The 27,910-nt window shown below is 43.6% G+C and overlaps 1 protein-coding gene and 9 non-coding genes across 10 annotated transcripts in view; 9 read left to right on the forward strand and 1 right to left on the reverse strand.

The window, feature by feature from the left end:
* DNAJC5B (DnaJ heat shock protein family (Hsp40) member C5 beta) overlaps nucleotides 1-19,830 on the reverse strand; it is a 33,478-nt gene extending 13,648 nt beyond the window's left edge. Inside the window, exon 1 of the mRNA XM_027894700.1 lies at nucleotides 19,724-19,830. Within this exon, the coding sequence (XP_027750501.1) occupies nucleotides 19,724-19,830 (107 nt within the window). The remainder of the gene's footprint in view (nucleotides 1-19,723) is intronic.
* Nucleotides 2,057-2,144, forward strand: TRNAY-GUA. Its single transcript is given in 2 exon segments — nucleotides 2,057-2,093; nucleotides 2,109-2,144. It is a non-coding gene; the product is annotated as a tRNA-Tyr (tRNA).
* On the forward strand, nucleotides 4,068-4,140 carry TRNAA-AGC. The gene has a single exon. It is a non-coding gene; the product is annotated as a tRNA-Ala (tRNA).
* On the forward strand, nucleotides 6,378-6,466 carry TRNAY-GUA. Its single transcript is given in 2 exon segments — nucleotides 6,378-6,414; nucleotides 6,431-6,466. It is a non-coding gene; the product is annotated as a tRNA-Tyr (tRNA).
* On the forward strand, nucleotides 12,651-12,738 carry TRNAY-GUA. The gene is given in 2 exon segments: nucleotides 12,651-12,687; nucleotides 12,703-12,738. It is a non-coding gene; the product is annotated as a tRNA-Tyr (tRNA).
* On the forward strand, nucleotides 14,494-14,566 carry TRNAA-AGC. The gene has a single exon. It is a non-coding gene; the product is annotated as a tRNA-Ala (tRNA).
* On the forward strand, nucleotides 15,306-15,393 carry TRNAY-GUA. The gene is given in 2 exon segments: nucleotides 15,306-15,342; nucleotides 15,358-15,393. It is a non-coding gene; the product is annotated as a tRNA-Tyr (tRNA).
* TRNAA-AGC lies at nucleotides 15,708-15,780 on the forward strand. Its single transcript has one exon. It is a non-coding gene; the product is annotated as a tRNA-Ala (tRNA).
* Nucleotides 16,455-16,542, forward strand: TRNAY-GUA. The gene is given in 2 exon segments: nucleotides 16,455-16,491; nucleotides 16,507-16,542. It is a non-coding gene; the product is annotated as a tRNA-Tyr (tRNA).
* On the forward strand, nucleotides 16,871-16,943 carry TRNAA-AGC. The gene has a single exon. It is a non-coding gene; the product is annotated as a tRNA-Ala (tRNA).
* Nucleotides 19,831-27,910: the final 8,080 nt, after the last annotated feature.

Genomic DNA, 27,910 nt, shown 5'->3' on the forward strand with positions numbered 1-27,910 from the left:
AACATTAAATATAAGACCTGGAAAAACAAGCTAAGTCTTGCAAGACTAATGACATTATGTGCCATCCAAGTATTTAAGCAAATTATGCAATCTGTCCCTTTTCTTAGCTGAAAACAAACCGCAGCAATTAGAATTAGGACAAAAAAAAGACATCTTCTGTCCTCCCCATATCTCAAACAGTCTCATAAAAAATAAGAATTTGAACAGCATGTAGCTTTGAAAAGATAAAAAACCTAAGTTGCACACTCACTTTGCTTAGGATATTTGTAGACTACTAACAGGATTACTTTCAACAATTAACAAAAGATGACATATGTTCTTATTTTGATTTTGGGAAAACTGTCCTGACTACAAATAGTAAATTACCAAAACAACTCTCTGCACACTGAGATAGCATCTACAAATTGGTGATGATTTGGTAATAGGAAAGAGATCTAGATACTGGTAGTGCAATTTGTATGAGTGAGAACAACTGTTCTGTTAAGTACAAATGAAGAAACAATAAAAGTAAGGACTAGAACTATGTGACATAGAGTATCAGCTATAAAGAAGCTTCCCTGTGGGTCCCTGGAAAAATGACATTCCTGGTTATGTGATAATCATCATTCATCGTGAGAAAATAGAAGAATACAAAATAATGGAAAGTGAAATGAACACAGGAGTTTGCTGGCTACTTCCTGAGCCAAAACCATGGATTTATGTCCATTCATATTTTTCTTGTGGTGAATGGCATTCTCCTTCGCAGCCTTAGGATCACTGCCCACTGAAACCCTCCACATCAGCGAGCAATGTGATGTGTTTGGAAGATAAAAATGACAAGAAGAGGAGAAACAGCTATTGGACAAGATGGATAGGGCACTCATGGAAATAAAGTCAGTGAAATAAGCTTAGGGTCTCTGTCAGTGGGAAACTTAGGCTGAGAGATCTGGTGAGATCAGACCAGACTCTGATAAAGGGGTGAGTCTGATGAGGGTACATCTGGGTGGAGGTAGCAATATTTTGAAGACAGGAAAATATGTTGTATAAGGCAAAATATGGCAATGTTATGGAGTATAAGAGAATGTCAGCAACAGGTTCCATGCTTCCTTCACTAGCTCAGCTGGTAGAGTGAAGGACTGCAGGTTTCTTGACATTGCCATCCTTAGGTTGCTAGTTCAACCATGGCTCAAAGAAGTGTCCTTTTGGCTCTGTCACAGACACTGACCAGTCTTTTAGGCATCCTGAATCTGTGGTGGGTGTCTCAGAGATGAGAGGCCCTCAGGCAGAGCTGCAGGGTGGGGAATTAGCTTAAGTAGTAGAGCGCTCGCTTAGCATGTGAGAGGCAGCGGGATCGATGCTCGCATTCTCCAATGCTTTTCATTCCCATTGCCTGGACACAGTGCTCTTTCATGGGGATCCCTCTGCCCACTGGGGGCAGTGGGGAGATTTATGGTGTGCTCTGGATTTACAAAAGACAAGAACATCCAGGGCTGTATCAAAAGCACTACGGGCAGTTTGACAGAAGAACTGATTTTCTCTGTCTTTCCTTGACAGTTCTCAACTATCAAACCCTGTACAGAAAATGACATCAATGAAATGGAGCAACCTCAGTGGAGAACCACCGAGGATCTCAAAGAATGGAGATTTCTCTTTAAGGATGGGCTTAGGAGAGTGGGCATATTCATTTTGGAGAAAGAGAGATTCAGAGGACTTGCACATGACGTTCTAGTGCTTAGGTGTAGGTTATGGAGCAGTTTTGTTTTGTCTGATGCTTGACCAGAGGGTAGAAGACAGCCCAGTGAAAGGGAATGAAGGGGAGTTGCAGCAGGATATGGATAAGTTCTGTGTGTCCATGAAGAGAGTCCAGCTGTAGAAGATGATGTCCAAGGAACCAGGGAGTGGTTCTGTTTGTGGTTTACATGATTGTTGGGCTAAAGGGATTGAGCAAGGTGTTGTGGTGTTGGAGGTGTGGCTGTTTGAAGCAGGATGTTGTAATAGAGGCATGATGCTGTGCCATGGCTGTGGAAGTGCTGGATGAGTGTTTGATGGGCGAGGTAGTGGGCTTGGCCCTGTGCTTCCTTCGATAGCTCAGCTGGTAGAGCGGAGGACTGTAGGCTCCCTGCACGGTTATCCTTAGGTCGCTGGTTCAACTCCGGCTTGAAGGAGTGTCCTTTTGTTTCTGGCCCAGATCCTGTGGCACAGCTGCCTTTTGGCCCTATCCAAGTGCCTCCCCTTCAAAGGGCTGCCCAGACATGAGCACTTGCCTCAGTTTGGGAAGACAATCAGACAAGACATCTCTGAATGAACGAGGATGGGCAGAAAATTGTGGATTCGAGCGCTGGTGTTGTCTGGGATCACTACCAGTAGGAACATTACTGGTTGAGTTATTGATGGTGTGAGAGTGAGGCTAAGAGACGCCCAGGCTTTTTAGCAGGTCTTGTAGTGAGGGAACAAGAGGAAATGGTTTCAAACAAAAGAAGGTAAATTTAGATTACATAAAAAGAAATGCTTTATGATGAGGGTAGTAAGACACTGGAACAGGTTTCCCAGAGAACTTGTAGGCGCCCCATCCCTGCAAAAGCTCAGGTTTGGTTGGACAGACCTTTAATCAATCTGACCTAGTCAAAGAGGCTCTTGCCCACAGAAGGGAAGTTGACCAATATGAGCTGTAAAGGTCCTTTCCTGTCCAAAACATTCTATTATACTACATAGAAGACAGGTGTTGACAAACTGCAGGCTTTGGGTGAGCTAAGAAGAAGCTTTCAAATGCCTCTCAGGAGGTTATTGATTCAACAGTTAGGCATTTCACTGTAGGAATGGGAAGAAGAATGAGACACTATGGGCCACAATGGAAGCAGGACAGGTTCCATTTCTTCTCTCCTCATGTCAGACAGGCAGGACAAGAAGGGTGCCCTGGAGTGCTGTGCAGTCTCCATGCTTGGAGGTTGGTGTAAGTTGACTCGCTGAAGCCTTGAATGAGCTGCAGTGATCCCTGAGCTCAGGCTGCTGTAGGAGATTTAAATAGAGATGTCCTGAGGTAGAACCCAAGCTGACTGCTTTGACTGCTCTGTCATAGAGGAAACTGGGGCCTTGCTATTCCATCAGTCATCCAAAGTTCTGCTTTTGGAGCAGAGGGCTGGAGGCTCTCTTCCATGGCTACCCTTACATCTATCTGGGCCTTTCTGCCCTAATACATCTGAAAGGTCCACTGTGGGTCCAGGAGCTCTACTTACATTCAGCTCTTTTTCCATGCTACACCACAAGAGTCTTGGTCTCTAGCTAAGTTGAGGCCATAGCTTTGGATATGTCCAGTCACAAAGACCCTTGATGCATACGCAGATGTGCAGATGGATGTTCTGGCCTGACCTCAACCCTGGCTTGTCAGTCTGGACCTGCCTGGCACTCACTGGACTTGGCCATCACATTGACCTCTGCAGTGACTTCCTTGCTTGCAGTTGTCCCTGCCTGGCTGTGACAGTGATGCCTTCTCTGGCCTCTCATCTGGAGTGAGCCACCATGGCTGAGTCTGTCCTGATTTGGCGTTGTGGGCCTGAGATGTTCTGGGTAACGTGGGTCTAAGGCAAGTCTTTCTTTTTTTTCCTTCTGGACAGTGTCATGCAGGTATGTGTGAAGTGGTATGAGACCTGAATGGTTGGATGAGTTTGTGATGGGTGAGGGAATGGACATGGCCCTGTGCTTCCTTCTAAGTGGAGGACTGTAGGCTCCCTTGCATGGGTATCCTTAGGTTGCTGGTTCAACTCCGGCTCAAAGGAGTGTCTTTTTGGCTCTGGCCCAGATCCTGCTGCACCACTGTTTTTCTGGCCCTGTTCAGATGGCGGTCCATCCTTGAGCTCTTGCCTGAGTTTGGGAAGATGACCAACCATGGCATTTTTGGTTGAGCCCTTGGTGAGGGATGGTGAGTGATGAGTCCTGGAATTGTCCAGGGGTCACATCCAGCAGCAAAGTGAATGGGTCAGGGCTGGTGTAAGAGTGAGGTCAACAGGAGGTCCAGGCCTTGGGAGCAGGGCAGCCTGAGTCAGAGATGGATGCCTGAGACAGGAGAGGCCCTCAGAGAGAATCTGCAGGGTGGGGAATTAGCTCAAGTGGTAGAGCGCTCGCTTAGCATGCGAGAGGCAGCGGGATCGATGCCCGCATTCTCCAGCACTTTTCATTCTGCTTGCTTGGACACAGGGACTTTTGGCAGGGACCCATGACATATGGAGGGAGGGAGAACTTTTTGTGCACTGCAAAGAGGAGAACAGCACGGAGGACTATGGCCATGGCACCATGCACTATGAATGGAAGGAACAGATTCTCCCGCCTTCCTCTGAGTATGATCAATGGGATCCAGAATATTGTGCCCATCTTTGGGCCTGCATGAATAAGACAGACATCGATGAAGTGCAACAGCCTCAGAATAAGACCACCAGGACACTTGTTAGCATCTGCCCTTTGAGGAGTAGCCATTGAATGTGGCCTTGTGTAAATCCTGAATAGGAAAGGACTGTGGGGGAGATAAGCAAGCACTTATCAAAATGCCTATCAGGAAGTTATTGATTCAAGGGTTAGGCTTTTTACTGTGGTTATTGGTGGAGGAATAAAATGCAACAGGCCACAATTGAAGCAGGACAGGTTCCATTTTTTTTCTCTCTGAAAACCTAAAAGAGTTACTATCTCAAACACTCAGCAGAAGAGAAAAGGAGTGTTTCCATACCAACAAGATAAGGTAAGGTGTGGTTAGATATTCCCCAGTAATTTCTGCTGGTGGAGTGGAGGACCGCCAGTTCTCTTGCATGGTGACTGCTATATCTCATCCAGGCATCAAGTGTCTGAATAGGTCTGTGTCATGGTTTTGCGGGTTCTTGGAAACTAGGCAGGAATTTTCCCCTTCCCTCTGCCTACTGCATGCAGGCCTCTTAAGTGGGCAGTTAAGGAGCACAAAAGAATCTGCCTTCTGGTTAATAGCTCAGAATCTCCTCTCCTGGGAAATGGGGGGAGGAGTTTGTGCTTGCTGCTGAGGTTGGAACAAGGTTGGAGTGGAAGCTCTGTGGGGTTTTGTTCTCAACTTTGTTGCCAGCTGCAGATCCTGCTTGGATTTTTCATCAGAGAGGAACTGTTTTGGGGAGTTGTGGGGTTTTTTCCATTTTTCCCTTCCCTGTTCCTCTTTGTTTTCTTCCTTAGCAGTGGTTCTTGTGCACATCAAAGGGAGAAGGAAAATTATGCCACGTGATTTGGCCAGCAGAAAGAGTGACTTTTTTTCCCATTGGGGAGGACCTTTTTTTTTTGTTGTTTCTCTCCCTCCTCTCTCTCCCCTTTCCCAGTGTGTATGGGGGGAGGGAAACCCATTTCGGTTTCTCCAACACACCCCAAAGAGTGTCACTGCATGTGGCAATGACCAGTGATTCCACAGTGCCCCCTGCTGACTGGCCTAAAGAACTGCAGGCTCTGCATCTCCAGTGATCCAACAGCACCCACTGGTAGCTGGAACAGGACACTACAAGCTCTGCTTCTCTGGTGATCCAACAGCGCCCCCTGTTGCCTGTGGTTAGAATTGCACCAAAGGGCGTAAACTGAACTGTTTACTTTTTTCCTTTACTTGTTCATTAGTATGTTTTGAAGGGGATTATTTGTGGGTATAGGAGTATTGTTTGGTTGTTTTACTTGCTTCCTTTTGTTGATTCTGGCAATACACATATATCTTTAAATAAGGGGCTGTTATTTTTCCTTTTTCCACAGTTTTTTTTCCCCTCAGTCGGAGCCTCTTAATTTTGGATTTACAATTGCTTAGAGGGAGGAGTTTGAGTCTTCCTCATAACTCATCCTCAGCAAAACACCTGTGTCTAACTTTAAAATGAGACAGTCTGAATGGCCCTGACCTGCTTCACATGGGATCTTCACCTCCACCCGCTGGCACAGGAACTCTCTTTATGTTCACCTCTGGGCCTTCACTCTCTTTCCATGCTAACCAGTAGGAGTTCTGGTCTTTAACTCAGTCATTGTCACACTCATAGCAATATGAAGCCATAGAGACCTTGGATCCAGATCTGATGTGCAGATGAATCTCCTGCACTGATCTAAGCTCTGGCTTGTCAGTCTGGACCTGACTGTCAGTCACTGGACATGATCATCACTCTGACTTGTGCAGTGACTTCCTTGTTGCAGCTGTCCCTGCCTTGCTGTGATGATAACACTGTCTGTTCTGGATGCTCACTTGGAGTGAGCATCCATGTCTGGGCCTGTCCTGGTGAGGAGTTGTAGGCTTGGCAGACGATGTGATCCAAGGCAAGTCTGTCTTATTTCCTGCAGAAGAGAGTCATGAAGATACATGGGAATGGTATGAGACCCAAATGGTTGAATGAGTATGTGATGAGCATGTGAGGTGTTTTGCCCAGGAGCTTCCTTCGATAGCTCAGCTGGTAGAGCGGAGGACTGTAGGTGCTCTCGCATAGTCATCCTTAGGTCGCTGGTTCAACTCCGGCTCGAAGGAGTGTCCTTTTGGCCCTGGCCCAAATCCTGCAGCACTGCTGCCTATTGGCCCTGTTGGCCCAGTTTGCTCCTGTTCTAGGTTAGCCCAGCCTTGAACTGTTTCGTTTGATGGGGAAGATGAAGCAGTTTTGGGTTAACACTGGGCAGGGGATGGTAAAACCTGAGCACTGGGACTTTCAGGGACCTCCACCAATAAAGTGATGGGTGAATTGGTGGTGTGAGAGGGAGGCCATTTGGAGGCCCAGATTTGGGTGCAGGGCATCTTGAGTCAGAGTGGGTGCCTGTGAGGGGAAAGGACCTCAGGCAGGAGAATTAGCTCAAGTGGTAGAGTGTTCGCTCAGCGTGTAAGAAGCAGTGGGATCAATGCCCTCATTCTCCTATGCTTTTAATTGCCCTTGCCTGCATACAGGGCCCTTTGCCAGGGGCTGTGGATGCTCACAGTATATCCACAATACAAAAAAGTAGGAGACCATCCAGGTCTGCCATAAGAACTTCATGGGCAGTTTAACAGAAGTTTCTCCCTCTTTGCTTGAAGGCACCAAATGTCATCTTAAGCGCTGTGTCCAGTTTTGAGATGCCCTGTGCAGAAAAGACATCAATGGAATAGAGCAACCTCTGAAGGGCCATCAAGAATTTCCTGTACAGGAAAATCTGTATGAATGAAATGAATGAAATTCAGCAATCTCAGTGGAGGGCCACCAAGAATTCCAAGGCATGGGTGATTTCTCTGTGTGGATGGACTGAGGAAAGTGGGTATGATCAGGTTGGAGAAAGATTCAGAGTATGACTGTATGACCTTCAGGATTGCAGGAGGTTACAGAGGAATGGCTGTATATTTGTTTGATGCTTGACCAGAGGACAAAAGACAGCACAGTGAAAGGGAATGAAGGGAAGATGCAACCAGATATAGGTAAGCTCTGTTCAAGGAGAGTCCAGCTGTAGAAGATGAAATCCAAGGAGTTTATGGAATGATTCTGTTTGTGGTTCACATCATAGGATGGGCTAAAGGGTTGAGCAAGGTGTTGTGATTTTAGAGTTGAACCTGTTTGAAGCAGGATGTTGTAATAGGGGCATGATGGTATGGAAGTGCTGGATGAGTGTGTGATAGATGAGGTAGTGGGCAGGATCTTGTGCTTCCTTCGATAGCTCAGCTAGTAGAGCAGAGGAATGTGGGCTCCTTACATGGCCATCCTTAGGTTGCTGGTTAAACCCCATCTTGAAAGAGTGTCCTTTTGGCTCTGGCCCCAGACACTGCTGCACCGCTGACCTTTGGCCCTGCCTAGTGCTTTGGGACATTCCTTTTGTAGGAGAAAACAATCAGCAAAGGTTGTCCAGGGTGACCCCTGGGCAGGGGATGGTGGTTCTAAGATTTGTCTTGTCAGGGGACACTTTCAGCAAGAAAGTGAAGGGTAAGTGGGTGGTGGTGTGAGAGCAATGCCAATAGGAGGGCCAGGCTTTGCGTGCAAACAACCTGAGCCAGAGTAGCAGGGTGGGGAATTAGCTGAAGTGGTAGAGCACTCGTTTAACATGTGAAAGGCAATGGGATTGATGCCTGCATTCTCCAAAACTTTTCCTTCCCCTTGCCTCAACACAGGGTCCTTTGGTCGGGTTCCCCTGTGCTCTGGAAGCTGTGGGGAGCTTGCAGCAAACCTGGGCAGCATAGTAGATGATAGCATCCCAGGCTTCTCTGACAGTGTCAAGGTCTCTGGATTGAGGGAAAGTATTCCTTGACTTTCCTCATTATCTGAGAGATGACATTTAGCACAGCGTACCTCTTATATATACATTTTGTCTCGAAGAGAGTTAATTTTCTTCCTAATCCCTGTGCTTTGGATTTAGGGTGTAAATAATGTTGAAAACCCACTGGTGTTATAGTTGTTGCTAAGCAAAGTTTACTCTAAGTCAAGGACTTTTCAGCTTCCCACACCACATCACCAGTGAGGAGACTGAGGGGCACAAGAAGCTGGGAGACACAGCTGGGACATTCCATACCATGTCACATCATGTTCAATATATAAACTTGGGGGAAAGATGGCTGGGGGTCACTGCTTGGAAAATGGCTGGTTGGGCATCATTTTACAGGTGTTGAAAAATTGTGTTGTACATCACTTGTTTTGTATATTCTAATTCTGTTATTATTATTGACATTTCCCACTTATTTTTCTGCCCTATTGAACTGTTTTTATCGACCCACAAATTTTCCTTTTGCTTCCAGTTCTTTCCCCCATCCCTCTTGCAGGTTGGAGTGTGTGAACAGCTATGTGGTACTCAACCGCCTGCTAGGTTAAACCATGACAGCTCTTTTTGGTGCCCAGCATGGGGCTCAAAGGTTTTAGATAATGACAAATCTGACCAGAGCATGTTAAAACAAATTTGTTGTAAGCATTCATTACTTAGTTTAATAGTATGTGGTCCCAATGTTGATTTATTTGCTCTCAGAGGTGTTGAGTCTGTTCTCAGAGTTGCCTTATGTAGCATGTGACTTGCTATATACGTTCCCTGTTGTGCTGTTTATCACCTCTGGGGACTGGGTTAAGGTTATCATATTATCATACTTCGTAACACTGTCTTATGACATGATAAAATCAATGGTTGTGAGACTAATCTGGTATTTGTAATCGACTATTGCTGTCTTCTCTGTACTTCTAGGGCCATCTATTGGAAACTATTCCTAATTACATCCTTTACCTTTCCTCCTTGGAGAGCCAATCTATGGGGCAGACACCTTCTTCCATCTTCCCCTTCTCCTTCAGACTGATTACAATAGCTTTCGAGAATATGGAATATTGTCAGGATATTCAAACTGGCATCTTCCTATTTTTAGGTCTCCTGATTGTATTTCAGGCCTTGTTTAGGCTCAAACAACTATTTAAGAATACCAGCAAGATATCTGCCCCGAGGCTGAACAGTTATGAGTGGCAGGATGCGTGTGATAGTACGGACAAGTGCCTAAGACAGTGGGCACCTCTAACATTTTGGAATTTCACTCCTAAACAAGAGTGAAATCCTGAAAAACTAGTAAAATATTTGGAAAAAGGATGGTATTGCCCTGGTAATTCCAGAAAGAAACAAATTACTGCAATGTGCTGGGGCCTGGCCCAGGCCTACCAAGCCCTTGAACAGACTATTCAGTAATGTCAAGAAGAAGAGAAGGTCTTAGGATCTGACAGCAAAATGACAGGCACTTTGGCTATCCCAGTCCCAGTGACAGACACTACATGTGAACCAAAGAACCAACCTGTACTGATAACAGTTGCCCCTATACACAAGGAGAAACACTGGAAGTAGAAGTCAAGTCCTTTAGTAAGGGATGAAGGAGCTGCTTCTAGGAGTGAACAGGAGGAAGAAGTGGACAATGCAGACCACTCCAAAGCAGGGCCATTACAAGAACAAGGGGAGGAAGAGAGGAGGCTGCTGAAAGGGGAGGAGGAAGAACTCATAAATCCCTATTCCTGAGTGAGGTGCGAGATAATCAAAAAGATTTCATCGAGCACAGTGCCACCTGGTTGCTTTGATGTCGGGATAACAGGGCCCATAGCCTGGAATTAGAGTGTTAGGAAGCCAACCACTCTAAGGAAGGGGGCATTGAAGTGATTGGAAAGGGGTTGCAAGTTCTCAGCCTGTAGAGGCAACTCTTGTCAGGCATAAAGGAAAGGTATTCCTTCAAGGAAGATGATTAATGTAACCCAGGGAAGTGGACCACCATGGACAAAGCTATCTAGTATCTGAAAGAACTGACTGTGCTGGAGGTGATTTCTGATGACCTGCACAACAAGCAGTCATCCAAAGATCCAGATGAAGTCATGTGCACATGACCTATGTGTTGGAAATTTGTATGGAGTGCACCATCACTGCATGCCAAGTCATTGGCAATAATGACCTGGAAAGACAAAGAGGGACAAAGGTGGATGAAAAGGCTAGTCAACTCCAGCAATAGGAACAAAGTCTCTCTTTCTGCTTCTCATCTATGGAAAAACAGGTCCAGCAACTCAAAGAGGATAGATTCTGCTGAATTATGGCAAGACATTGCTGTTTGGGTAGAGAAATCTGTTGTAAAAGCGTATCACGTAGATGCTCATGTACCCAAGAGTCAGGCCACTGAAGAACATCAGAACAACCGGCAGATGGATCAGGATGCTAAGACTGAAGTGACTCGGGTGGATCTGGACTGGCAGCGTCAGGGTGAATTATTTATAATTTGATGGGACCATGGTACCTCAGGCCATTAAGGAAGAAATGCAACATATATATGGCCTCATGATTGGGGGCCAGATTTCATCATGGGCACTGGTGCACAGGTTATCCACGAATGTGAAACGTGGCTTGCAACAAGCAAGTCAGACAGTTAAAGCCTCTCTGGTACAGAGGATGATGCTGAAATATAAACATGGGGAGGTCTGGCAGACTGATGATATCACAGTCCTACAAATCCGCCAATGCAAGCGCCACGTGCTTACAATCACAGAAGTATAGAATCATTTAGGTTGAAAAAGACCCACCTGTAATATTGCCTTTGCTCAAGGACCTGGGTGCACTTGGTGAGTAATGTGGAAGGATGGAAGAGTCTGATGTATACTTCAAGGGGATTTGGGACTGTGTGAGAATAGCCAGTTATTTGAATTGTATTGTATTAATTGCTATATAATAATGTATGACATCTCTACTATGGTTGCTATATGCCATATCAACATTATTACAAAAAACCCTAGCCAGATGAATGAAGAATGAATTTTGATTAGACCAGGCAAAGTGCAGCAATGACAGAACCAGAACTGGCTTCAGCATGCAAAAATCTAACATTACACATCTCTTCTGCCCTGAAAGAGACTGCTATGACAGGGAAGCCCAAAGTCATAGAGTAAATAAACTCAAATGACACTGTAGAGAGGTGTTCCATAGGCTACGGGAATGATATCTGTGTATGTATATGAACAGACAGAAAAAGATGTATTGGGAAGTGTGGAACCTGGGCATGATGGAAATGGTACAGAATAAGGAGTAAATATTGTCCTGTTTTTTACTGGGATTGAGTTAATATTCTTCCTAGCGTGTGGTACAGTGCTGTGTTTTGGATTTAGAAGGAGAGTAATATTGACAACACACTGATGGTTTAGCTGTTGCTGAGCAGTGCTTACCCAAAGTCAAGGACTTTTCAGCTTGTCACACCACCCTACCAGTGAGGAGGCTGGAGGCACAAGGAGCTGGGAGGAGACACAACAAGGACAGCTGGCCCAAACTAGGCAAAGGAATATTCCATACCATATGGCATCAGGCTATAATGCTCAATGTATAAACTAGGGGGAAAGAGTTGCTGCTGAAGAACTTGCTAGGCATCATTCAGTGGGTTTTGAGCAATTGCACTGTGCATTACTTGTTTTGTGTATTCTAATTGTATTAACATTATAGTTATTGTTGTTATTGTTATTACTTTCTTTTTCTCTTCTATCATTTTGAACTGTCTTTTTCTCAACCCATGAATTTTACCTCTTTTATTTTTATTTTCCCCTGTTTTCTTCCCCATCCCACTGCAGTGGAGGGACGGAGGGAGCAACTGTGTGATGATAAATTGCCTGTGAAGTAAAGACATGACATGGTCCAACTTTCTGCCTCTGTGTAGAAGGCACACATGGACCAAGCGCAGTGACCTCAGAACAAGGCAACAGGACACGTGGGAGCAAGTGCTCTCACGTACAGGAAAAACATTATTGAATGGAAAAATGTTAGTGGAGGGTCACAAAGAATCTCAAGGAATATAGGGATTCTTACTGGCTGAGGACAATAAGAATCTTCAGACTGTAGAAGGAATCTGAAGGCTTACACATGCCCTTCATGCTTGTAGGAGATTACAGAGTAAAGAAAATCCAATCCTTTGTCTGATGCTTGACCAGAAGGCAGAAGACAGCCCAGTGAAAGGGAATGAAGGGGAGTTGCAGCAGGATATGGATAAGTTATGTATGTCCATGAAGAGAGTCCAGCTGTAGAAGATAATGTCCAAGGAACCAGGGAGTGGTTCTGTTTGTGGTTTGCATGATTTTTGGGCTAAAGGGATTGAGCAAGGTGTTGTGGTGTTGGAGGTGTGGCTGTTTGAAGCAGGATGTTGTAATAGAGGCATGATGCTGTGCCATGGCTGTGGAAGTGCTGGATGAGTGTGTGATGGGTGAGGTAGTGGCCATGGCCCTGTGCTTCCTTCGATAGCTCAGCTGGTAGAGCGGAGGACTGTAGGCTCCCTGCACGGCCATCCTTAGGTCGCTGGTTCAACTCCGGCTCGAAGGAGAGTCCTTTTGTTTCTGGCCCAGATCCTGTGGCACCGCTGTGTTTTTGGCCCTCCCCCAGGGGCTCTCTTTCAAAGGGCTGCCCAGACTTGAGCTCTTGCCTGAGTTTCGGCAGACAGACAGTCAAGGCAGATTTGGCTGAACCCTGAGCTGGGAGATGGTGGTCCTGACCACTGGGGTTTGTCATGGCCACCTCCAGCAGGAAAGTGAGTGGTTGGGTGGTGGTGTGAGAGCAATGCCAATAGGAGGCCCAGGCTTTGGGTGCAGGGCATCCTGAATCAGGGGTAGGTGTCTGTGAGGGGAGAGGCCCTCAGGCAGAGCTGCAGGGTGGGGAATTAGCTCAAGTGGTAGAGCGCTCGCTTAGCATGTGAGAGGCAGTGGGATCGATGCCCGCATTCTCCAATGCTTTTCATTCTGCTTGCCTGGACACAGGGCCCTTTGGTGGGGGTCCCATGTCCTCTGAAGCTGTGTGAGACTTATGGTGTGCCCTGGATTTACAGAGGATGATGACATCCAGGGGTGTGTCAAGAGCACTGCAGGCAGTTCAACAACGGAACTCTCTTTGCTTGATAGATCATAGAATCATAGAATAGCTAAGGTTGAAAATAACCTTTAAGATAATCAAATCCAACTGTCAACCTAGCACTACCACCTGGTTCATCATTAAATCATGTCTTCAACTGCCATAGCGACATGATTTTAACACTTGCAGGGACGGTGACTCCACCAGTTCCCTGGACAGACTATTACAGTGCTTTACAACTGTTTCCATGAACATTTTTTCCTAACCTAAACCTCCCCTGGCACAACTTGTGGCCATTTCCAAATTTCATCCCCAATACTTTAAAAGACACTAGTGAAGTGAAGCCACTTCAGTGGAGGGCCACCAGGAATCTCAAGAAATGGAGAATTTTCTCTTTGTGAATGGGCTGAGGAAAGTGACAAAGTTCAGCTTGGAGAAAGGGAGAATCAGAGGACTTGTTCATCACCCTCCAGCATACACAAGTAGAGGAGTAGCTGTATATTTGTCTGGTTCTTGACTGGAGAGCAAAAGACAGCACAGTGAAAGGGAATGAAGGGAAGTCACAGCAGGATATGGGTAAGCTCTGTTTGGCCATGAGGAGAGTCTAGCTGTAGAAGATGATGTCCAAGGAGCTTGTGGAGTGTTTCTGTTTGTAGGTTTTGTTTGATTTGATTGGCTAAAGGGATTGAGCAAGGTGTTGTGATGTTGGACCTGAGTCTGTTTGAAGCAGGATGTTGTAACAGAGTCATGATACTGTGCCTAAAGCCAAGTTGTGGCTGGGGAAGTGCCAGATGGGTGTGTGATGAGTGAGGTAGTGTGCATGGCCCTGTGCTTCCTTCAATAGCTCAGCTGGTAGAGCGGAGGACTGCAGGTCATCCTGGTTCAACTGGATAGCTGGTTCAACTCCGGCTCAAAGGAGTGTCCTTTGGGCTCTGGCCTAGGTCCTGCGGCACCGCTGCCTTTTGGCCCTGCCAAGGTGGTCTCTCTTCAACAGCTGTCCAGTGCTGAGCTCTGATATTTAGTTGTGAAGACAACCAGACGACATTTTGAGGAAGAACTCTGGTCAGGGAGTTAATAATAACCACTGAGGTTATTTGGGGTCACATATAGCAGGAATGTTGGTGGTGGTATATGAGAGCAGGATGATGGAAAGCCCAGGCTTTGGATGCAGGGCATCCCAAATCAGGGGTAGGTGTCTGAGAAGGGAGAGGCCCTCAGGCAGAGCTGCAGGGTGGGGAATTAGCTCAAGTGGTAGAGCGCTCGCTTAGCATGCGAGAGGCAGCGGGATCGATGCCCGCATTCTCCATTGCTTTTCATGTGTCCCATTGCCTGGACACAAAGTCTTTGGCAGGGGTCCTTTGTCCTCTTGGGGTCTTGAGTGCTTGCAGTATACCCACAATGCAAAGAGTAGGAGAATACCCAGGTCCGCATTAAGAGCAGCACGGGCAATCTAACACGGCACCTTATTTTCTCCCACTTTCCTCTATAGATGTAAAATGTCGTCTCAATTAACGTGTCCAGTTTTGAGATCCTCTGTACTAGAAAGACATTAATGAAATGGAGCAACCTCAGAAGAGGACCACCAAGAATCTCTAGGAATGGAGGTGTTCTCTAGGTGAATGGGTCAAGGACAATGGGAATGTTCAGCCAGGGGAAAGAGAAGTCTGGAGGGTTCACACATGACCTTCCACCTCATAGGAACAAAACAATGACTGTCCTTTCATGTGGAACTTGACCAGAAGGTAAAAGACTGCACAGTGGAAGGGAATAGAGAGAAGTTGTAGCAGAATATGGATAAGCTCTTTTTGGTCGTGAGGAGAGCGCAGCTGTAGAGGATGATGTTGAAGGAGTTTGTGGAATGTTTCTGTTGGTGGTTTGCATTATTTGACATGCAAAAGGGATTGAGTAAGGTGTTGTGATGCTGGAGCTGGGGCTGTTTGAAGTTCGAAGCAGGATACTAGAATAGAAACAAGATGGTGTGCTGTGGCTAGGGAAGTGCTGGATGAGTGTGTGATGGGTGAGGTAGTGGCCATGGCCCTGTGCTTCCTTCGATAGCTCAGCTGGTAGAGCGGAGGACTGTAGGCTCCCTGCACGGCCATCCTTAGGTCGCTGGTTCAACTCCGGCTCGAAGGAGAGTCCTTTTGGCTCTGGCCCAGATCATGCTGCACCGCTGCCTTTTTGGCCCTTTCCAGGTGGATTCCCTTCAAAGGCTACCCAGCTGTGATCTCTTGACTGAGTTTAGGAAGATGACCAACCAAGGAAGTTTTGGGGGGAGCTGCAGGATGGGGATGGTGCTACTGAGCACTGGGTTGTAAGGAGCACCTCAAACAGAAAAGTGAGTGGATGAGCTGGTAGTGGTCTGAGAGCAATACCAATGGGGTACAGGGCCTCCTGAATCACTGGTGGGTGTCTCTGAGGTGAGAGGCCCTCAGGCAGAGCTGCAGGGTGGGGAATTAGCTCAAGTGGTAGAGCGCTCGCTTAGCATGTGAGAGGTAGCGGGATCGATGCCCGCATTCTCCAATGCTTTTCATTCCCATTGCCTGGACACAGTTCTCTTTCATGGGGATCCCTCTGCCCACTGGGGGCAGTGGGGAGATTTATGGTGTGCCCTGGATTTACAAAAGACAAGAATATCCAGGGCTGTATCAAAAGCACTATGGGCAGTTTGACAGAAGAACTGATTTTCTCTGTCTTTCCTTGACAGTTCTCAACTATCAAGCCCTGTACAGAAAATGACATCAATGAAATGGAGCAACCTCAGTGGAGGGCCACCAAGGATCTCAAAGAATGGAGATTTCTCTTTAAGGATGGGCTGAGGAGAGTGGGTATATTCAGCTTGTTGAAAGAGAGATTCAGAGGACTTGCACATGACGTTCTAGTGCTTAGGTGTAGGTTATGGAGCAGTTTTGTTTTGTCTGATGCTTGACCAGAGGGTAGAAGAGAGCCCAGTGAAAGGGAATGAAGGGGAGTTGCAGCAGGATATGGATAAGTTCTGTGTGCCCATGAAAAGAGTCCAGCTGTAGAAGATGATGTCCAAGGAACCAGGGAGTGGTTCTGTTTGTGGTTTACGTGATTGTTGGGCTAAAGGACTGTTTGAAGCAGGATGTTGTAATAGAGGCATGATGCTGTGCCATGGCTGTGGAAGTGCTGGATGAGTGTGTGATGGGTGAGGTAGTGGGCTTGGCCCTGTGCTTCCTTCGATAGCTCAGCTGGTAGAGCGGAGGACTGTAGGCTCCCTGCATGGCCATCCTTAGGTCGCTGGTTCAACTCCGGCTCGAAGGAGTGTCCTTTTGTTTCTGGCCCAGATCCTGTGGCACCGCTGTGTTTTTGGCCCTCCCCCAGGGGCTCTCTTTCAGAGGGCTGCCCAGACTTGAGCTCTTGCCTGAGTTTTGGCAGACAGACAGTCAAGGCAGACTTGGCTGAACCCTGAGCTGGGAGATGGTGGTCCTGACCACTGGGGTTTGTCATGGCCACCTCCAGCAGGAAAGTGAGTGGTTGGGTGGTGGTGTGAGAGCAATGCCAATAGGAGGCCCAGGCTTTGGGTGCAGGGCATCCTGAATCAGGGGTAGGTGTCCGTGAGGGGAGAGGTCCTCAGGCAGAGCTGCAGAGTGGGGAATTAGCTCAAGTGGTAGAGCGCTCGCTTAGCATGTGAGAGGTAGCGGGATCGATGCCCGCATTCTCCAATGCTTTTCATTCCTCTTGCCTGGAGATATAGGTGTCCTTTGTCCTCTTGGGTCTGTGGGGAGCCTTTGGTGTACCCAAAGACTGCATCAGGAGTAGCATAGGTCATTGGCATAGGCGTAGGCAAGACATTGTCCCTCCTTGTTTGGCAGGAATTAAATGGCATTCAGAGTACTGCACATATTTCCTAATAAATTTCTTAATCACCCCTATACTCTGTCACAGAGGTATCAACCTGCTGGAGCAAGTCCAGAGGAAGGACACCAAGATAATTAGAGGAATGGAGCTCCTCTCCTATGAGGAAAGGCTGAGAGAACCAGGATTGTTCAGCCTGTTCAGGAAAAGAGAAACTTTCAGGGTGACCTAACTGGGATCTTCCAGTACCTAGAGGGCCTACAAGAGAGTTGAAGAGGGATCTTTGACAAGGGCATTCCCATATAGGACAAGGGGGAATGTCTATAAACTGAAAGAGGCTTAGCTTAGACTAGATATTAGGAAGTAATTCTTAACTGTGAGGGTGGTGAGACACTGCCACAGGTTGCCCAGAGAAGCTGTGGACGCCCCATCCCTGGAAGTGTTCAAAGCCAGACTGGATAAGTCTTTGAGCAACCTGGTCTAGTGAAAGGTGTCCTTGCCCAGGGCAGAGGATTGGAACTAGATGATGTCTAGTCCAACCCAAACCACACTAAGATTTTTTTGGTAAATAGTGTATAAAACATGATCTTTTGAAAATTCTGAAGAAAAGAAATCCAGTATCTTTCTGCATATTACTTCACTGTCAGACTGGAAAGCAGAAGACAAAGTAAAGTTCAAGTTATTATGCCAAAGAAAGATTCTAAATATTATTTTTGCATGGTGTTGAAAATAAACAGACCTCCTTTGAAATTCTGCTGATTAGAAGCCTATTAGCTTTACTCCTTGATAAATTAGATTGTGTCAAACTCCAAATAAAAGCACAGAGAGGTACATCTGTCATGTTTATTAAAAAGTAAATTTTGCCCTGGGCTGTGGTACTATGATTAATAGTGACTTAATTAATAATGGCAGGAAACTCAGAATCAGGTATTGCTGGTTTTATACCTTGTACTAAAGAATACCAGTTCAGTAGCAGATTTTTGGATTAGCATAAATTAAAAGATAATTAAAGCAAATCTATGAGACTGACTCATCATTTTATCTTGCAAATATTTACAGCTACTCCATTAAAAGTGAATCCCTCTGACATTTCCACTTTAGTCAGAAGCAGCCTTTTTTTCCTCTAATTACTAATAGAGATGGAGGAAGCACCACTGTCAGTATTGCCATAGATAACTAGGTAAATCATCTGTATTCATGTTCAGCATTAAATAAAGTTAATTCCTTTCTACATTCTTCCATGACAACTCTCTCCATTGGGCATTAAAGAAGGCCTCCTTTCCAGAAAATTAGATGTAAAAACAACAGGAAGACATGAGGTTTGTTACAAAATATAGTTTCTGCAGCCAGGCTATACTACAGGGACACAGAAGGTGCAAGTCATGAGTGAATTTGATACTGTAGTAAGCTTTTTCCCCAGTGGTATAATTATGCAAGAACAATGGGATGTCAACAGTTTTCCTTCCATTGCATGAAAAGTTTGGACAATCACTACTTCTGCCTCCATTGGCAGAAAGGAGCAGAAAGGGGAGAAATGAATTTGTTCAAAAACATGGAGGACAGAGTACCGGCAAAATTCAAGCTAAACAATGATGCAAGTATACCTATTTCATAATCTCTTTTTGAGTTCAAATATATTCTTACATTTGATAGGAAAAGCAAGCCACAATGGAGTTTGACTGGTAATACAGTGCAACAAACAACACTCAGAATGATGCTGTAATAAAAGTTTTACAATATTTATTAAACCTGAAAGTACATGCCTGATATATTTCACTGCCAATACCATCTATTTCACTCATGACAAAGTTCTTTCTCTTTCAACAGCAGCCAAACAGATTTAAGAGCAAAACGACCCATAAAATTTTCTGGTCTTACTTCTACTAGGTCTTGTTACATTTCACTACTAAAATATTTTTCACCATTTTGGTAACTTGTGTTTGAGTAAAACCTGTCTTCATGTCCTCTCTTTGTTTTCAGTAGGGAAACTACCATTTTCTGTGCCAGTATTTTTCAGTAGCTGGTTACACTCACAGTTAAAACCATGTACCTTTTTCAGCTCAAATCACTTTCAGATTCCAAGCACTGGTTTTGGTTATGCCTGCCTTCATAAAGTGAAGAACCCTCTTACACCTAGCAAGTTTTCCCTTCAAGGATATTGCACACTATAATCAAATAATCTGTTGGTTGTCGTCTTATTTTTTTTTTTTCCCATGACAAGATAAACGGATCGAACTCTTCCTGTCTCTGACTCTAGTTCTTAAATTATCATCATAGCACTCTTTTGCATTGGTTTTACTTTTCAACATACTTCAGGAAAAAGCTGTTATAACACAAGAACTGGGTGCAGTATTTAAAGACTGTGCTTCACAAGCACAGTCTGTGTTAGTTTATCCTAACAGTCTGACCTCTCAGTCAGTTAGATTAAAACATTTCAGACGAAGCACAGATTGTCTGTGGGATGAAATCAATAGATTCACATTGCATCATCTTGGATTCTTTTCAGGCTCACAGGTAAAAAAAAAAGAAAAGATAGTTGCAATGAATGTCTATAGTGCAGGTAACTCAGAAAGTTACCTGGCATAATCATGCCAGACACATAACACATAAGCATTTTTAGACCTGTTGCAAAGCACACTTTACATACCTGTAGGACTTCTTAATCTCATCATGTGTTGCTCCTTTTTCTAGTGCCAGGATCTCATATAATGCTTCACCTGATGTTGACAAAGTACGTTGCCTTTGTTCAGCCATGTTAGCAGTGCATTACCAAAGCTGCCAATGTAAAACATAATTTAAAACACCAGGGACTGCAAGTATATATGGATAGTTTTTCTTATCATTCATTTTAATAGCTTTTCATGAGGCAGTAAAAGGCTAAAAATACATGAAAGTGAATCTAGAATAAAATCTCGTCTAAATTATCCTCTGTCCTTTGAGATATTTTACAATTAGAAAAAAATGAGAAAATGGAAAAGCCAAAGAATAGAAGCTTTTGTGTTAGTATCACTGTTCCTATTAAAGGCTTGATGTTGCTGTCACTGAATTGATTGCCTAAATTCACAGCAGCATTAATAACCGAACATTATATTTCCACCTACTTTTATTTGTGTTTGTTTATGTCTCTCTCTATTAACTCTGTAGTGTGCTCACTATGACTGCATTCCCAGCTCACAACTCTGAGGACAGGTGGAATGAATCTGGACCTTGGTAATTAGACAGGATACCAAGAATTGACCTTCACATTACAAAAGTAGCTTTATCACAAAATCCTGCTTGGGAAATACTGACATCAATCAGGGTCCTATCTTATTTGAGATACAAGACTTTGGACTGAATTCATGAGCCTGTGATAGATTTAACAAGGTACTCTTACAGTATAGCTCGAGAAAAGGCTACACACAGACTGACAGATTTAGTCCACTTCAGATCTATCTTTTGTTCCTTCTTTCAGCACAGAAGAGAAGCAGACAAACCAGTGACTCTCCACTGAGTGGATTCTACTACCTTTCTGCAGTTCACAGTTCATACTTTTGTATTTGAAGAATAGGTCTTAACCCAGACCTAGCTAGTTTTAGGCAGTGACACAAAGAAACCCATATAGCAGAAACTTCTTCTAGCAGCCTTCCAGTACCTAGAGGGCCTACAAGAGAGCTGAAGAGGGACCTTTAATAATAGTATAGGACAAGGGGAAATGTCTATAAACTGAAAGAGGCTAAGTTTAGATCAGATATTAGGAAGAAATTCTCAACTGTGAGAGTGGTGAGACACTGCAACAGGTTGCCCAGAGAAGCTGTGGTTGCCCCATCCCTAGAAGTGTTCAAAGCCAGACAGGATGAAGCTCTGAGCAACCTGGTCTATGGAAGATGTCCCTGCCCACGACAGGGGATTTGTAAACAGATAATCTTGAAGGACCCTTCCAACTCAAATGATTCTATATAAACCATAATTTAAAACACAAGATAAAGATACCTACGATTCATAAGAGAAAGCTGCAGATCTTTAATGGTAGACTTGCCACTACAAAACCCTCGCTACAACTTCTTTACTTCTTTGAACATTGCACCCTTCTCCAAATGTTGAAAAGTGATCACAGAAAAAGCCTAAAAGTGAGCTGTAATGCCAGACATAAGAAAAAATTTTGAGAACCGGTTTGGTTAGCTAAGACTACCCTCTCTGCTATTACACTCTTCTCATTGCTGAGCAAGAAACACTATCATGCCATTATTCATATATTATTTACTAGGCCACATTTTGGTTCAGAACCTGCCATGTAACATTTTTAAGTTCTTCAGCTTTTTTCAATATGAAAAAGAAAATCAAATACCATGTAAGTACACAGAGATATATAATCCACTGAGTAATTCTGGCACATGGTATTTGATTTACTAAAAGACCTAAATTTATTCATATTTTCTTTGATTTTTTTTTTTCTGACCAACTAGCATACAATTTAGGGCCCTGTGATCTGCTAAACAAAATTCCTCTCTACTTGTAAGTGTTGTACACAATCCATCAACTAAATTGACTGAACTTCTGTTTTTAAGTTAACAAGTAAGAATGAAATTGCATATGAGCATCTAGATAAGATGACTTTACCACCTGCAGTAGTTACCATGCTATTTGTTAATAATGGTATGCCTTGAGCATATTTAACATAACCCTGGGATCTATCCTGATCACACTGGGATCAAGTAAAGCACATCAACCCTGTTAATGTACCAGATAATGGTGGGCAACCATGTGAAGTCGCAGATATACAGCATTAGTTAAAAATCTGTTACATAATGCTGATCAGTTACATGGCAACCCTGAAGCGTAAACCAAAATTAAAGTTACAATGGATTTAATTCTGAAGACCTAAAAAGTTATGTGATTTGTACTTTGTCATAAAATAATTTTAATAACCTAGTCAGCTATGGAAATTTAAACTCACTAGCCTGTTCAGTTTTCTAGTGATTAATCACCTTTAAGGCCTAGCTACTCAAAATTATTTCTTACTCATTTAAAGCATTCCCATAAAATACTAAAACTGCCATGAGACAATACTATTCCAGAAAAAGTTACACTCTCCTTGTTAAAGAGGATGTAGCAGTCACAATTTTAGTGCTAGATACAGTCCTGATGGCTGAAATTATATTAGAATCCTATTTTCAAGCTATGTATTTTTGTTCCAGTAGAACAAAGTCAAGAAAATGTTGTTTCCTTCCTTGAATGACAATAAAACATATTAAAAGACAAAAATTCTGGTAACAATTCCACATCTCCTAAGAGGATGGAACCCCAGTTAACTTCAGCTGGTTTTGTGCTAATTTTATACTATCGAGGATTAAGTATCTTATACAGGGGTTGTACCAATATGTCTTTTGTTTTGTTTTTTTTTACTATAATACCCACAGTTCATTTGGATTTATGCTGAAAAATGAGGCAAAGTTATTCAAATAACATACCTGCTTCAAAGAATGATGAAACACAGTCTGGCATGTATAAACTCACAACATTATCAGTTCAACATCTTGATGTCTGTATGCCAGTATCATCCAAAAGGAAAGGAGCAAGTGCCACCAGAAGCCCAGTTCCACAGAAAGCGGCTGCTGTTTTTCATCCTTCACAATCAAGGTAAACAGGTCAGTGGAGTCTGATTACTCCTTTTGTTTGTTTGTCCAGTATCCAATTGGTTATCTCTCAGGAAGATCTATGAAAGAACGAATAAAACATTCATGAACTGAAAGGTTGCTGTATCCAAAAGTTAATGACACCAAAAAATATGGGACAACTGTGTATTTAGTTAGTTGTTCTCTGTGCTTTACTCTTGATGGGGTCTCGAATTGGTCTCTTTTTCCTCATGCAAGTGTATCAAATATTTTAAAATATATAACAGTCTTGCTCTAAATTTCACTTCTTTTAAGACTAGTTATGGCTTAGGTTCATAGTCTCTTCCAGAACAGGATTAAGTGAAGAAGTCCCTTTAGGACTCCTCCTAAGTTCTTGTAAATTTTTATATCAAAACAGAAGATGTAGGATGTCTTCTCTTATTCTGATAAAGTTTCTCCTCTAAATTTTGCCATGAAAATCTCTACCATTCCTTTCCATTTGGAGTACAGGAGACTATAAATGCAACAGACTTAAACCCCCCAGTTTTTCTCAATATATCATCCTTGGAACCAAATAGTTCATCCTTTGAATTTAAAAAGCTCCTAGATCACCCAATTCAAAATTATATCTTTTTGTAGTGGATTTACCTTGGCTGGTTTCCAGACCTCTACCCAGCCACTCACACATTATCCCCCCTCAACAGAATGGGAATAGAGAACAAACTATAAGCTCATAGATAAGACAAAGATAGTGTGATCCCTTACTGTCTTGGGAAAAACAGACTCAACTTGGGGAAAATTAATTTAATTTATTGCCAATTAAAATAGATTTGTATGGTTAGAAACAAGGACAAAATTAAAACAACACCTTCCCCTCACCACCTTGTTTCCAGGCTTCACTTCATTCCTTCATTTGCAACTCATCTATTCTCCATCACCCATGAGCAGAGCCAGGGGATGGTGGGTTGTGGTGAGTTCCTTTCTGCCACTCCTTGCTCCTCACACTTTTCTTCAGCTCAATTTGAGTCCTTCCACAGGCTGCAGTCCTTCACAAACTGTTCCAGTGGGAGTCCTCCATAGGCCTTGTTTCCTATCAGGAGTACTTGTTCCTGCATAGCTCCTCTCCATGGACTACAGTTCCTTCAGGAAATATCCACCTTCTCTGGCATGGGGTGGATGGGCTGCAGTAAAATATCTGCTCCACTGTGGTCCTCTTCACAGGCAGAATGGAAATACCATGCTCCAGCATGGTCCTCTCCATGGTCTGCAGGAGAATCTCGGAATCTCTGCTCCAGTGCCGGGAACACTCGCTCCTTCTTATTCTTCTCTGACCCTGGTGTTCACAGGGCTGTTTCTCACACTTTCCCCTCACTCCTCACTGTGGTGTGTCTTTCGTGGAGCTGGCTGTATCCAGTCCTTACTTCCTGCCACAGGAGTTCCCTACAGTACCTAAATTTGTCATGGACACCCATTTCACTTTTATGTAGACTGAAGTCCTGCAGGTGGATTTATGGAGCCCCATCATCCAGGTAATTCGGCCTTAGTTAGTCACTGAGTTTGTTCTTGGATTCTACTACAGGACTGGAACTATAAATCAATGTTTTTTGGTGTTTGTGTTTTTGGTTGTGTTTTGTTGTTGTTGTTGTTGTTGTTTGTTTGTTTGTTTGTTTGTTTTTAAAGCAAGTCTTATTATGGTAATAAAACCCCACTATTTACGAAAAATAAACAAAGAAAATGACAGCTGATAAAAAAAAAAAAACTAAGTGGATGGGTTTTAGTGTGAAGAATATGATTTTATAAGTTCTCTTGTTCTTAGGTATATTCTTTACTTTCAAACATTCCCTCAAATTTCAGTTTTCTATGGGGACAAGGCAAGGCACACTGCAGCCTTAAGTGCGAGTTATGAGAGTTTTCATGGTTATGAGAAGTCAAAGTAGCACAGTCAAAACATCTTTCCCAGGACAATCATAACAGAGTAGTCACAGCTAATTCTACTACATTATATGAACACAATGAACCAGATTATCCAATCAATGTGCTTGATCTCTGCCTTCGAAATTACTTTATTATTCTTGCAAAACAAAACAAAACAAAATGTACACTTTTTAATGATAAGAAGAAATTAAGGAGGGAAAAAAAAAAACATGCAGAAAATAAAATCACTTCCAGGCTCCTCTGTATTTATTATCATCCCATTACCAAGTACGAGATCCCCGCTCTGCATTCCTGGCACACACCGTGACTTGCCATTACGCGTGGATACAGCTCCCTCTGGCGAGCAGACCTGACACGGCTCTGCAACCTGCCTTGCTTTTCTTCTAAGCACTCCGTCTTTCTTTGAAGGAAACTAACATAATCCCAGGAAATCTATGGTTTTTTCCTTTGAGGATTCTGAATCCTAAACACATTCTAAAGAATCTTTAAAAGGCTCAAACTTTGCTGAATTGTCATAACTCTTTTGTCAGATCAGCTATGCAATTCAGAAGAAGAGACATAATTTATTACTTGGTCACTTTTCTCATTAGGTTTTATTTTTTTTTTTGTATTTTAACACCTAATAGTACCATGACACTGCTGTGGTAGGCTATGCAAAACTAAATGACAGTCCTACTCCCAAAGGACCTTTTATCTAGAAGTCTGACTTTTACTTTACATTTCATTTATATATCACATGTATTTCAAAACAGACAAATCAGAACATGTCTGGAAATTCAAAGTTGAAGATCACACTGTAAATAATTTGAAACATGGCCCAGACAGAACAGGAGGTCTGGGGTTGCTTCAGAAGCCTCCAGTTACACACAACCAGAGGTAAGGACTGAAGAACTCTGAGTCACTCCAGTCCTTCCTCCTACCGCTCCCTTCTTTTCCTGGCTCTTAGCGAGTTCAAGAACTGAAAGCCTGGAGCTGAAAGATATACATGCATGAAGGGACTGGCATCATTTCTCAACAGTGATGTGAATTTTTAGCTACCAAGGCAAGACTATTTTTAAAGCTGAATTATTTTGTAAATTTGTTGAATCTGGTAGTGTTAATACTGTCAGCATCAAAGCGTGTAGGAGATACAGGTGACCAGAACACAGAGCTTCTGAATCTTTCTTCCAGTTGTAGCAGGGAAAGAAAATCTCAGACTTGACTTTGAGTAGTTTGGAGACTGAAATAAACTATCTTGTTGACATGCTTCAGTAAAGCCAGTAGGTTAAGTGAGATGATCCTTCCCCTTCACTCAGCACTGGTAAGGTCACATCTGGAGTGCTGGGCCCAGATCAGTGCAAGAGAAACAGGGACATACTGAAGTCAGTCCAAAGAATGGCCACAAGGATGATGAAGAGACTGGAGCATCTCTCCTATGAGGAAAGGCTGAGAGAGCTGGGACTGTCAACCTGGAGAAGGCTTGGTGGGGAAACTGGGGAAACTCATCAATGTATATAAATGTATATAAATAAATACCTGAAGAGAGTGTGCAAAGAGGATGGAGCCAGGCTCTTTTCAGTGGTGCCCAGTGCTAGGACCAGAGGCAATGGCACAAACTGAAACTTAGGAGGCTCTCTCTTAACATCAGGAAACTCTGTTTCACCGAAAGGGTGACCAAGCACTGGTACAGGTTGCATAGAGAGGTTGTGGAGTCTTTGTCCTTGGAGGTATTCAAAAGCCCTCTGGACACAGTTCTGGGCAACTAGGTATAGGTGGCCCTGCTTACATTCCCCGAAACTTCCCTAGTATTATTATCACTATGTTTTGTGCCTTGTTCTGCAAAAAAGTGGTAAGATTATTCACAAGGATGTTGGAATTTATATTGGTGACTGACCAGAAGCAATAAGAGAAAGAAGGCAGGTGAGGAGATTGAACCAAAGCTCTTGCTGTTTGATGACTTTTCACAGGTGAATGCATGGCAGTCTGAAAAAAGAAGACCAACACAAGTAAAGCATGAGGATATAAGTAAAGTAAGGTAGGCTGATGAGATGAGAGAATATGTGCATTGAAAAAGGGTGTTTACAGGAGTAAGGTGTGCTGTTTTTTCACTCTCTGGACAGGATCTTTCTTTGGGTTTATTTTTTAATATTATGCTATAGTGATGTCAACATTAATAACACTCAGCTGAGCAAGCCAATCAAAGGGCAAAAGACTGAACAAGTGGAAAAGAATGCTACTGCCAAGATGTACCAGGCCTCGGGCTCAGGCATGGGGATTGATTTTTGTAAAGAAGGGAAGAATACTTCTGAGTCAGCTATGTCCCAAATTGTTCTTCTTGTCATTTCTTTTCAGCCAGTCCTGTTTCACATGCTCCTGGACATCTAGTGTCCAGTCTGAACTGTACTGCATGCTGTCAGATATTTACAATTTCCTAAAGAAAAGAGAACTGATTTAAGGTCCCTTCTTCAGAGAAGAGAGACTTTTTAGATCTCAGTCAATCCCAACAATTCTACAGTAAGAAATTACATTCCTCTTGCCATATTTACAGAATAGTTACTGTCATTGTGGGAGCCCCTGGTGGTCTAGAGGTTAAGGACGCGGCGCTGTCACTGCCAAGGCCTGGGTTCGATTCCCGGTCGGGGCCACTCCACAAGCAGATGGAGCTCGTTAGCTGCACCATCCAAGCTCGCTTGGCCCCAGCAGATGAACCTCAGGATTAAAGGGTGGGCTCAGTTCCGCGCACACTGTGTCTCACCTAAAAAATCCAATGCGCAGGCTGGAAGGTGTAAAGACCTTCCCTGGTTCTTCGTTCGTGAAGACTGGCCATTACTGTCATTGTGGCTTCAAAAGCAATAACAGAATTGATTTAAATAATATGATTGCACTGCATCCGTTTTTAAATACATATAACTATATTGGTAGGAAGGTATTCCATCTGGTAACCCATCTGCAACTCCATCTATAAAAGAAGTAAGCATTCATAAGAGAACATTCATATATTTGAATTCTCTCAACATATTGTGACCTTCTGTTACTATTCACATAGAATATCTCACTCTAAATATATCTTGGGTTTTTAATATCCTCAACTGAAGTACAGGAAAAAAGTAGCAAACTCAAGAAGCATGAGCCTTAAATGAACAGTCAGTTGCATATCAAAATTGCTCATGCCTTTATGTGGTCAGTTTGACAGAGAGAAGCAATCCAGAACTATAACTTCCTGGTTGATTCCAGTAAATCCAATTCAAAGACTTGGCAGACTACCTAAGTGACATGATACGAACATTTCTTCCACAGAATTTAAATTATAGCCCCCCCCAAATGAT

This window comes from Empidonax traillii, unplaced genomic scaffold (assembly GCF_003031625.1).
Source record: "Empidonax traillii isolate 1590-97213 ecotype Southwest subspecies unplaced genomic scaffold, ASM303162v1 scaffold438:size550143, whole genome shotgun sequence".
Classification (NCBI taxonomy): Eukaryota; Metazoa; Chordata; class Aves; order Passeriformes; family Tyrannidae; genus Empidonax; species Empidonax traillii.